The 13,268-nt window shown below is 37.7% G+C and overlaps 1 protein-coding gene across 1 annotated transcript; it reads right to left on the bottom strand.

Moving 5' to 3' along the window:
• Positions 1–8,057: 8,057 nt before the first annotated feature.
• Positions 8,058–12,490, bottom strand: selenop2 (selenoprotein P2). Its single transcript, XM_060873685.1, has 5 exons — positions 12,372–12,490; positions 11,942–12,220; positions 10,547–10,759; positions 10,284–10,392; positions 8,058–10,179 (listed from the first exon to the last, which is right to left on the bottom strand). The coding sequence occupies exons 2-5, from the start codon at positions 12,157–12,159 to the stop codon at positions 9,916–9,918; spliced, it is 804 nt and encodes a 267-aa protein (XP_060729668.1). The 5' UTR covers positions 12,160–12,220; positions 12,372–12,490; the 3' UTR covers positions 8,058–9,915.
• Between the last annotated feature and the right edge of the window lie 778 nt (positions 12,491–13,268).

Here is a 13,268-nt window from a genome sequence, read left to right on the forward strand (position 1 = left end):
CGTGGATGTGTCTCAAACACACTTGTGATTTTTGGTGGCCTTTATAATTACTCTACTGAGTGTAAATGCACCAGCTTCAACATTCATAAAACAGATGCATCACCTATTGAGGTGGTTTTCATCTGTGTCTCATATCAACTTCAGTTCATCATTTTAAGTAGAGAATCTCCATCTGGAAGAGACCATTTTGATTTTCTGGGGTTAGGGTTAAACCTAGAAAATGTATGAACTCTTAAAAACCAGGAGGAACAAAAGAGGAATCAGGAAACAGGAAGTGAAACAGGAGGTTGTTGTGTCAGTCAGCTTTATGGTCTGGTATTTATCAGCAATCAGGTCTGTGCTGAACTCAGAGTTTGCGCTGACCCATTAGTTTCTCAGGAGGTCTCGGTTGCACAATTCTAAACTGTTGTAGAAAGGACATTATTTACATGTACGTTATTTCCTGTCCAGTTTCACCCAAATGAGAATGGGTTCCCTTCTGTGTATGGCTCCTCTCAAGGTTTCTTCCTCATATCATCTCAGGGAGTTGCCTCCATCTTGCTCATTAGGATAGGATAGATATATAGTATCATAAATTTAAAGTTAATATATTTTAAATTAATTGACAATTAACTTTAATTGTATAGATTTGTTTATTTATTTTTAGCCTTGTTTTTTATTCTTATTCTTCTTATTATTATATATTTATTTCTCCTTTCTCTCTCTTCTGTTTCCATTCTTCTGTCAAGCTGCTCTGAGAGAATGGGAATTGTTAAAAGTGCTATACAAATAAATTGAATTTGAGGTAAACACCAACTATTAACTTCCAAATATCAAATTCTGGGATCCTTTGTACTGCAAAATGAATTGTTCTAAATTTTGTAAATAGAATTGTTGATTAATAATTATAAAAAGTTTACTCATTTATATGCTAACTAATCTTTTTTAAAAGCACTTATGAACAGATGTGTCTATCTTTAGATGTTTTGCAAAACATGAAAACAGATTTATTTCAATATAACAAAATTCCATTCGATATTGTTCGAATTAATTAATAAAAAATATAGCCCAGGTCAGTGCATCTCTTAGTCATATACAAATTCCCCTCTGATGATATCTGAGAAAAGGCTGCAACCTCAAGCGCTTGAGTTTCCTTTCAGCATGTTCATAAATACACTGCTATGTTATAAATGTAGCTCAGATTTAAATCCAATGTTTATGGTCACATCGGGTCTCTAACTTTAATCCCATAGAGAGAAATTCACTAAGCACTAAGGGTTGAATTTGGACTCGGTCTTTGTCTGAAAGCTGCCTCTCAACTAAATTTGTAAGTGTGTGTGTGTGTGTGTGTGTGTGTGTGTGTGTGTGTGTGTGTGTGTGTGAGATTACTGACCAGCACCAGTGTGAGATGACCCATGCCCTCTGAGTGATTCGTAATTGCAGCTTCAAGCGATAGTCTGGGATTCTCCAGGGAAACTGAGGGAAATATCTCAAAACTCCAGGCTTTGCAGGGTTGAGGATGGTTGAATCCCAAATGGCTCACTGCTCCCTATATAACTGCACTTCACTGAGTAAGAGAAAATGCCTAGGGCACTATATGTGCATTAGGGAACCATTTGGGAGCCAGTGCCCTACTTCCCAGATCAGTGCACCACACTACACGGTATGAAATAATGATTCTATGGCCTAGGTAGTGCACTATGTGTCTAATAGGGAAATATTTAGGATTCAGGTTAGTGCAGGGAATGAAGAACTCTGCAAAAACAGGAGAATGTGTTCTACTTGGATTTGCTCCATCAGCAAAAAAGACAGCTGACAGAAGCTGAAGATGGGAATAATTTACATAAAATAAAAACAACGTCAGTATTTTAATAATCCACATACTTCTGTATTCTATACTCTTAAATATCCCGAACATTTCAGAAACACATGTACTTCAGTATTCCATTCTCTTCAATATTCCTTACACTTCAGTATTTCATACATTTCGATATTCCTCGCACTTCAGTATTCCTTATACTTCAATAATCCATATGCGTCAGTATTTCGCACACTTCAATATTCCATAAATTTCTATATTCCATACATTTCAGTGTTGCATAAACTTCAGTATTCCCTACACTTCAATTTTCCATTCTTTCTTCTTTTGGCTGCTCGCTGTTCTGGGTCGCCACAGCGGATCACGTGGTCTGCATATTAGATCTGGCACAGGTTTTACACCGGATGCCCTTCCTGACACAATCCTCCCATTTTTATCCAGGCTTGGGACCGATCTTGAGAGTTAACTCTTCAGTGGTTGGGTAAGCACCCTGCCCAGGAATCAAACCCAGGCTGTGGCAACGGGAGCGCAGGATCCTGCCGCTGTACCACCAGGGGGCCTACACTTCTATATTCCATACACTTCAATATTCCATACACTTCAATATTCCATACACTTCAATATTCCATACACTTCAATATTCCATACACTTCAGTATGCCAGACACTTCAATACTGTGTACACTTTAATATTCTATACACTTCAGCATATAGTACAGTTCAGTTTTCCTTATAATTTAGTGGTCAGTAAACTGCACTCTTTAATATTCCTCACACTTCAATATTCCAGACAGTTTAGTATTCCTTATTCTTCAACATTCCAAACACATTAGTATTTTGTAAACTGTAGTATTCTGTACAATTCAGTGATCCATACCTTTCAGTATTCCCTACAAGTCATTAATCTGTACACTTCGTGAAATTCAGTATTCTGTACATTTCAGTTTAATATATGCTACAATATTCTGTAAACTTCACTTAGTCCATATTCATCAGTAATACTGTGTACCCTACACTTTAGTATTCCATAAACCATTAAATCATTCTAGAAAATTCTGTATTATGTGCACTATACTACTTTATATAATTCAGCATTCAGTATACATCACTCTGTAAAATTCAGTATTCCAATTTCTTCACTGTTCCTTAGATTTCAGTATTTTATTTTACATCTACTGAATCTACTGTCATAAGATCCACTGAAAAATGGATTTAAAAATGCAGAAATGGTGTACGGAATACTGTGCTTCGTTATGTTATAGAGTAGCTCATGCTCGCTAGCTGGATGCATTTGCATTTTTCAGCATACAGTGCAATTCCTTTAAGCAGACAGATATACACTATGAGTGAAATACAGTCATGACTAAGTAGGAATGAGTGAGGGATGGAGGTTGTAAGGTTGCCAGACATTCATACTATACTGTTCTTCCTTTTCGAGAGTGCTTCTTTGAGAAGGACATTCACTACACACCCTGACAAAGGGTTCGGCTACAAAGGATGGCCCACACTTAAAGTGACAGCCGCATTGAGGAACGGCCTTCATGTGGCATCTCTGGGGGAAAGTGACATTTAGCGGCACACCCAGAGAACTGTCAGCTATTTACCGCGCACGACTTCGGGACTCATGCAGGCAGGCAGCCTATTGTAAATCACCGCCGACGGCATTGTGGGACACTCACATTTAGGCAGGCGTAAAATAAAAAAAAAACCTCCTCTGGCACCTTTTGTCAGCGGCGTGACAGGACGGAGAGAGACTCCTGTCTCCTTCGTTAACTCGACAGACAGGAGAGGTCTCTCTGACTTTCAGCTCATTCGAGTGTTCACCTGCGTGCGATGAATTCTTCGTGTTACATCAATGGGGAGATTTAACGTAGAACAATATACACAGGACTCGGATTGAACTGTGCTGTCTTTTCAAGAGAAAACAGAGAGTTCATCAGAATCACAAGTTTGCACTTGACATTTAGAGCCTGCATCATTTTGGACAAAGTCTATAAAATATTCCAGCAGCTTGCTGCCAGCAATTCCGTATCATTACCTTCCTCCTCCGGAAAAGAAACTCAGCCCTGCTGTGACACATGCCACTCAGGTGCTAGAGCTGCATTTTTCAAGCACAGCTGCAGGGTTCTTCAACATAATAACTAGGTTATTTTATCCAACTATCCTCCTCCATACACACTGGAAAAGATAAGCAAGGCACTCGGCTTGTCAGTCACCGGATACATGATTGACACCAAATTCATTATCTAGCTGTTTTTTTTTTTTTTTCTTGAAAATTGTTGTTTATTTCTCATTCATCATTCAGAAGTCGACAAAAGTGTACAACTTTAAAAGCAGGTTCCATACGCATATCATAAATCTATATCTATGCATATGTGAAATTCCCCCCCAGATTTTTCCTAGTGTATACTTGCACACTTTGACACTATCAGGCATGCATTCTAATATAATTGCATTCTTGCACACTTGTACACCAACAATCGTACCTACACATGTGCGTATTAGCAAAGTTGTATACTTGTGTACTTACATATGTATTACCATATTACCATATTTAATATGCATACCAGTATACTAATATATATTCTTGTAGCACATCTGCATGCCTGAATATTATCACACTTCACATAATACTAATGTAAGTATTAAGTATAGGTAAACATTAGCTTGTTTATACATGTATACTTGCATGCTAGTGTACTATATACTTTCATATTAGAATATTATCACACAAGCATGTTTGCGTATTAATCAACACACTCACTAGCACACTTATATAGTAGCATAAGGGCACACTAACACGTGTACTTGCATGATTATGTACATACTAAAATATTAGCACGTACTTGTGTACTTCCACATTTGTTCACTACAAATATTTAGTAGTATATTACACACTAGCACATTTACATGTTAATGATGTTGATTATTTTGACAGCTAGAAGACAGTGAGTGTCTCAATCAAGACATTATCTTCTTACAAACAAACAAATGCACACAGAGTTTTGTGTAAAAGGCGATGGTGATGTGGGCAGGCCGAAGCCCTTCGCTAATCTGTGATTGGATGCTGCTGATCCCAGGACTTATGAGACAGATGAAGTGTCACGGCGGTGAGGAGATTAGATAAGTAAAGTCCACTCGGGTTTATTTCAATTTAGTCTGATCGCTAGAGCGTTACAGAGGTCCCTAATGATGCAGGGGCGGGGGATGGGCGAGAGTGAGAGAGGGTAAGGGGTTACACTTAGAGAGAGAGAGAGAAAGAGAGAGAGAGTTCTTCATACACACCTCTAGAACAGAAAAGGATACCAAAATAAACGTGTGCACTGAGGAACAACTACATGATGGCTAAGCCTAAACTCGTTACCCTCACCTCATCACTTCTCATGGTATCACTCAACCTGGCTGATGTGGTTTCTGCTTTCTATAAACATACACAGAAGGATTCAAAGCTTCAGAGTGTATGCTAGCATATTCTTTTATACAAAAAAACTATTCATAAACACAGGCTAGCATATGTACATCCTTGATTAGTGCATAATAGGAAACTCACATGCTCGCATATGCACTTGCATAATAACATGCACAGCCAGATACTGTACTTTCACAGCATCGTAAGTGTGTTAGCTTCCTCACATTTTGTTATAAAAGCACACCTTTATAACAAAATACTAGCATAGCAGCGTGCTTGTGCATGAATACTTGCACACATACTCACCATTATTATACATACGTACTAGAATACTAGCAGCCTTAAATACCATAGTGTTTACTTTCTAGCACAACTAGCATTCTAGCATATTAGTGCTTATGGAAGCTTACTAAAATGTATTTGATAACTAGCACACTTCCACACTAACATACTCGTAGAGTAGAACTAGTAGTAGTGTTCATGCATACTAGTGCACATATTAGCATATTAACACTAACACTAAACACTAAATATTAACACTATACTTCTTCCCTTACATATTAGCACATTTCCATACTAGCAACCTTACACATCTACATACAAGTATGCTGTACACTAGCACTCCTACATACTAGCATATTTGTGTTACCTAATGAATTTTTACTTTTACAATACTTAAAATTACGTTCAAAAAAGAACCATTGAAGTCATATTACAAGAAAAATGTAAGAGTAACATAAATAAATTCATAAATAAGGAAACAAATATTTATCTTTACTTTTGTTTATTGCAGAAAGTATATACAGTATATGTGCATATTTCACAGAATGTACAGGAACTCGAGCCCTGATTGTATTGAACATTAAGACTAAGTGCACTTGACTGTAAATAATAGTTGCTGTGTGTGTGTGTGTGTGTGTGTGTGTGTGTGTGTGTACAGCAGTAGCAGTATAATAGTGCTAAAAGGATTTGTACAGTGTGTTACGAAGCAAAATTACAGTTCAGAAGGAAAAACAAAATAAACAAAACAAAAAATTCTCTCTGCCTTGAAGCTCTTTAAGTGTTTTGAGCTTTATACACGCTTTCACTTTATCTGAAAAGCAAGTGCACTACACCACACACTCCTGTCTCTGACAAGCACAGAATCATTTCAATAAAATCTCTAATTGCTATTTTCAAGACATTTAGAGAATTGTATTTTGTCCTTGGCCACCACAACACCTTCACTGCTGTGGGGAAAAAAGGTCCTGAAGAGAAATGATATAGTCAGGGACATTACAGCACAGCTACAGAGCATTGGGAGAACATATATTGCTAGAATACAAGAACGCTTGCCTACTTGCACACCAAGATGCTAGCATACTAACACACTTTCTTATAGAATTACTTGAACACTAGCACACTAAGATGCTAGCATACCTGCATATTGGCATAACTGAACACTAAAACAATACACTTTGATTTTTGCATACTTGAATACTAACACATTTAAACCCTAGCACACAAAGATATTTGCATACTTGCATACTAACACATTTAAACCCTAGCACACTAAGATATTAGCATACTTGCATATTAACACATTTAAACACTAGCACACTAAGATATTGGCATACTTGCATACTAACACATTTAAACCCTAGCACACTAAGATATTGGCATACTTGCATACTAACACATTTAAACACTAGTACACTAAGATATTAGCATACTTGCATACTAACACATTTAAACACTAGTACACTAAGATATTAGCATACTTGCATACTAACACATTTAAACACTAGCACACTAAGATATTAGCATACTTGCATACTAACACACTACATCTTTAGTATTTACTAATTACACTTTAGCACATTTACTGCTAGAATAATAATAAAATAAAAATAATAAATGATATATATACTAACACATGTCTAAATGTATAATTGACTGATTGCACACATCCATAGATGCATATTAGCATACAAACCTGTACATCCGTATAAATACTTGCATACTTGTACACTACCATACTTGCATTCATCCATACTTTGCACATAAGAACGCTCAGAGTACGCGCATGCGCATTAGTGTACATACAATAGAGAGACTGTGTTAATTAAGTCAGTGGTCGATATTTGACGCAAAACACCGCCTGGTAGTGAGAAGCAAGAACTGCAGGCGCTACATGAAGAACAGTTCTGTTGTGTCCCTGATCACACGTTTATTTACTGCTCTAACGACCCCGAATCGTTGCCTCATTAATACGTTTATAAAGTGAAAATGCGTGAAAAATTAGAGCAGCAGATACACAGAGATGTGCAGCAAGTGTCAAATGAATAAGAAAAGAGAAGCACTAATAAAAACAGAACTATTGAGCCAGTATTCAGGTACCTTAGTATTCAGTCTGCCACTGATTATTGTTATTATCTTTAATTACAGCATGACGTCATGCTTTTTTCTTTCCAAAAGAGTCCTGCGCTTCTTCACTTTATCTTCAAGGGTCATGGGAAAAGGAAAAAAGAACACTACAAAGGATTTCCTGCAAAGTTGCTGGGACTGGAGACTTCTTCAATAAATGTCAAGCAAACAATTTCTTGCAAGAAACTTCACGTTTTTTTTTGGACCAATTAAACAATTGGACATTGTTTATGATTTAGTCTGCAATTATGTAGATAAATAATATCCATAATGTATTCATACAGTACACATTCCTGTGTATGAGATGTTACTATAAAAACTAATTCATTAGTATAATCCTGAGATTTTCTGTCCACCCAGCATTTATTAATCAACATCTTCTGACCCATCATAATTCAGCAGCGCTGTGGTGTAAATAGAAATAGAAAAATAAACAGGTAACAGGTTTGGTATATTTATTTTTATTAAGGAGAAAGAAATTCCCAGAATGATTACATCGAAACATGATTTACTTTTTAAAAACATGACATTAAACTGGACTTATTAGGAAGATCTTTTCTGAGCTTTACAAATTGTGCTGTAATGTCTATGAGATAAAATCTCTTCTCTACATGAATTTTTTGTTTATTTTATAGAATACGAGATCCTTTATGACATAATAACATAAAAAGTAATAACATAATAATAATAATATAATAGTAACATAATATACATACATACATTGTTACATAATATATTTATGTATGTATATATATTAATAATATCATATATTATAATAACATAATAAGTAATAATAATAATAATAATAATAATAATAGTAACATAATATCCATACATTGTTACATAATATATGTATGTATATATTAATAATATAATATATTATAATAACAAAAAATAAGTGTCACTTGCAGCTTCTCGTTCAGCTGAACACACGTTACAGATAACAGGATCTACAGATAACCTCAGCTCTGAGCGTCAGCCATCTTGGACAGAACTTGTGTTGGTGCTCCACCTGATTCCTACTCGGCTCAGCATCAGCACGCACACCCCTGGTGCGGGTTTGATGTGCAGGCTTCATTAAGAGCAATGACGAGGAACCTAAGAGGAGCGACGCTTCACAACGATCCATCGGGGATGTTTCTACACCTGAAAGCTGGTTATAGACTTCCTGTGAAACTGTACTGGATCAAACCTTTTCAAAAATCAAAATAAATTACAACAACATGCCGATATCGCTTACGCAAATATAGTTAATCAGCTGAGAATTTTTTGTGTTTTCACTTCATATTGCAAGCTGCTAGGGAAAGAAAACATATCTGCTAATTCAGTGTTGTATAAACGGCAGGTTTAAACCATATGACACATTTACCAATCGTTTAGACATTTAGCCACACACACAAGACACTCCAAGACAAAATACTGACTAATTGGTGAAAGGGTGCAGAGTAACTTAAATTTTCCAGTAATGCAGCTCAGCCATCGCAGCTGTCGGCTCCCACAGACCCACACTAAGCCTTCTGCCTTTTACAGGGTGCCATTACTTTTGCTCTAAATAAAATGTTGAGGATATTTTGGTCATGAGTGTGAAATTGAAATAATTAACTGATTTAAATGTGATATATAAATTCTGTAAATTAGAATTGACTCAGGGGGGCACGGTGGCTTAGTGGTTAGCATGTTCGCCTCACACCTCCAGGGTCGGGGTTCGATTCCCGCCTCCACCTTGTGTGTGTGGAGTTTGCATGTTCTTCCCGTGCCTTGGGGGTTTCCTCTGGGTACTCCAGTTTCCTCCCCCGGTCCAAAGACATGCATGGTAGGTTGATTGACATCTCTGGAAAATTGTCCCCAGTGCGTGAGTGAATGAATGAATGAGTGTGTGTGTGTGCGCCCTGTGATGGGTTGGCACTCAGTCCAGGGTGTATCCTGCCTTGATGCCCGATGACGCCTGAGATAGGCACAGGCTCCCCGTGACCTGAGGTAGTTCGGATAAGCAGTAGAAAATGAATGAATGAAAGAATTGACTCATTGATTAGAAGCAGTAAAATCCTACAAATTATTTTACGGAAATAAATCAGTTCGTATACAGAGCAATAACTGAAGCATGTTATTTCACACTATTTGTTCATATCACAGTAACGTCGTATTTAATAAATCTGGCTTCAAGAAGATTTGGCTACGAATATGTACGATGATGGTGGCTATATGTTTTAGCATTGTAGCTCCAGTAGAATAGTAAAGAAACTGGATTAAAATCGCATCAGCTTTTCAATGGTGCTGTATGATATCTTTAAAGCCACAGTTCTCTAATGTCTGTGTTCTTGGTCCTGGTGAGTGTGTTTCTGCACTGTGCTGGTGCGATTGGTCTGGGTGATGACTGGATTTAGGGAGGAGCGATCCTGGCTGTGGTCATCTTGATGGTGATGATGATGTTGATGATGTTGATGATGGTGGTGATGGTGGTGATGGTGGTGGTGATTATTGTTCTGTGATTCTGTTGCAGTTGTGTTCTGCTCAAAACTTATTTTTGTGGTCATGTTATTGCTAGTTATCTGAGTAGAGTTTAATTGCTGCAATTTAAAAAAAAGAAGGAAAAAAAAGCAAACATTAATAGTATTTTAATAATGACACATCCTGGATGTTGCAGATGTTGCAAAGAGAGACACGTGCTTACCGTGCAGTTACAGATGTTTTTAAAGTACGTGGCTCTGATGGCCGCCTCTACGTACGGATAGTGCAGGAAGCTGAACGGCAGCACGATGTGAAACGTCAGACGGCCGCATCTACCCACGCAGAAGGAAAGAGGAAAAAGGTGGGAGTATTCAGAGGTATACAGATGTTAGGCCTGGCTTTATGTAAATGACTGACCACTATCATGCTCACACGCACTGAATCCAGTACATTTAGAAAGAACCTTGTTAAAAATTTCATGCGTACCGATCGTAAACTAAGAAGTCGTCTTTATCTCCCTGTAGCGTGTCCCAGACGTCGTCCTGCAGTGGGCCCTGTTGGAACACAGGGATTCCCACTGCTGTTCGTTTCTTCAGCTCCCAATACATGGCCCTTGAAAAAGCGTCCTGTTCATTCACGATCAGAAATGCAACGCTGGTCAGGTTTCCCCGTGCCAGCTTATCACGCAGGTCTCCCATCCTGTGGTCAGGACATCATACCGTTACAAATCGGATTTAATCAACACAAGCACAGCAAGCATTCACATTTATTAAAAGGTAAATACTTGTGATCAGTTCATTATCATTTATTCAAACTGCATAAACATCCAGTTTGTTCATACCTGCTTTTACTCCTTTTCGATACCAATGTTTAACAATATGTGGAATATTTATTTCTGTATAAAGCTAAATCAGTAAAAAGCATCCAACGTACAAACAAACATGCGTTTTATAATATGTATTATAACTGCAATAAATAAATAAATAAAAGTACAGAACCTTTTATTTCATTTAAACCAAACCGCTAAACTGTGAGTAGAACTGCGATCAGATATTTGATGCAATTTAAGGCAAATTCCTAAATGATTACGTTTCCTGCAATCATGCAATCCTCATGTGTTTAAGCGTTAAAGTTCAGAGTCTGTTGCCAAGTAGGATTTTTTTATTTAGATTATGTCTACTTAATTATTTACGAATATTTCTTGAATAAAATTTGTGCATTTTTTATTCCTTCGGCTGATCCCTGTTCAGGGTCGCCACAGCGGATCACGTGATCCACATATTTGATTTGGCACAGGTATTACGCCGGATGCCCTTCCTGACGCGACCCTGCCGTCTTTTGCTGACAGTTAACCTTTCAGTGGCTGGGTTAGCGACCTGCCTGGGAAACGAACATGGGCCGCGCCAATGAGAGCGCGGGATCCTGCCACTGGATCACTTGGGTGGTGCATATAAGATTATAAAAATATTGGAATATCATACTATAAAACTGGCTCATACATGATGTCATCAAACATTTCATATGAAAAATAGAACTTTTAATCAGAATGGATGAAAATGATATAATAATCTGGATAATCTAAAGGGAAATACTTCAAATAATATACACTAATGTTAAAAACATGTTTAAACCCCTTTATGAGAGAATTTAGAAGTAAAATCGGGATGATGTATAATAATTATGCACAACAACAATAAAAAAATAATATGATAAAAAGACATCTAATCTTTTAATCTTTCCACACATTAGATTCAATTTATCATAAACCCCATGTTACCAATGTTAACAATATGTCATATGAGTATAAATATAAATGTTGTGTGTAGATTGTGTGCAGTATTAACAGCTAGTTTTAGTTTAGATCGTTTAGTTTAAACTCACTTAGCAGCCTGCGTGAGGCAGAAATGTCAGGTGGCTTTCAACAGCGCTACCACCACCACGTTTCCCAACAGCTCATTCATGGGAGAGCGGCCATCGATCTCCCAGCGCGGTGCGACTTTACAGATGGTCGACTTGCTGCTGTCACTCTCCAGGAATAGCGGTGAAGCCCAGAGCAGGCCTGGGAGCGAGGCCAAGCACAGAGCCAACACCGCTTGCATGGCTCACGTCTCTGTCCGTTCCTTATGGAAGGATGTGACCTTAAATCCCTTGACTTCTTCCCTACAAAACAGATACTTGAAAGCATGAAAGCATCTGCCAGATAGATCAAATATAAAGGTAAAATACCTGTATAAAGGTAAAATAAGTAATCAGCCATTTTACATGCTTATATTTTCTAAGAACAGAGTCATACAGAGAGTTGAGCACATACCTCAGTTATCTCACTAGCTCTGTGTTTAGAAGAAAAACAAGTGGCGTCTGTTTACTCAGAGGTTTTTAAAACCTTGTCCAGGAGAAGCCCAACTCCCTTGAACAAACACAGTGAACCAATAGAGGAGGAGTTCAGGGGCCTCGTATTGTTACGACACCAGGATCCTGGATCAGAGCGTATTGGTTTTCAATACTTCATCATGGTCATTGATCTAGTGAGAATTGTGGAAAAAGCCAAAACAAAACAAAACAAAACAAAAAAACAGAGTGAAGATTAAACTTTATATTGCTTATCAAACGTGATGAAAATGTTCATGAGGAAGAAACAGATTTGTCTTGAATGTTTGTTTAAGGGGACGGCTGTGACCATTTGTCACTGTTTGAGCTAAACATTTGCTAACCCCATCAGGTGGAAGGTTGTGAAAAACAACCGCCTACACAAAATCCCATGCAGGAGCCACACATTTCACTCAAATTCATATCACATATAAGTACAGTGGGATCAGTGGGATCAGTGGGATCAATACGGTGTGATTAGAATAGTGTGATCAGTGTAATCAGTACAATTCAATCAGCATAGTGAGATCGGTATGGTGTGATTAGTACAGTGAGATCAGTATGGTGTGATTAGTACAGTGAGATCAGTATGGTGTGATCAGTACAGTGAGATCAGTATGGTGTGATTAGTACAGTGAGATCAGTATGGTGTGATTAGTACAGTGAGATCAGTATGGTGTGATCAGTACAGTGAGATCAGTATGGTGTGATCAGTACAGTGAGATCAGTATGGTGTGATTAGTACAGTGAGATCAGTATGGTGTGATCAGTACAGTGAGATCAGTATGGTGTGATTAGTACAGTGAGATCAGCATAGTGAGATCGGTACAGTGAGATCAGT

The sequence above is a fragment of the Tachysurus vachellii genome, chromosome 1 (genome assembly GCF_030014155.1).
Source record: "Tachysurus vachellii isolate PV-2020 chromosome 1, HZAU_Pvac_v1, whole genome shotgun sequence".
Classification (NCBI taxonomy): Eukaryota; Metazoa; Chordata; class Actinopteri; order Siluriformes; family Bagridae; genus Tachysurus; species Tachysurus vachellii.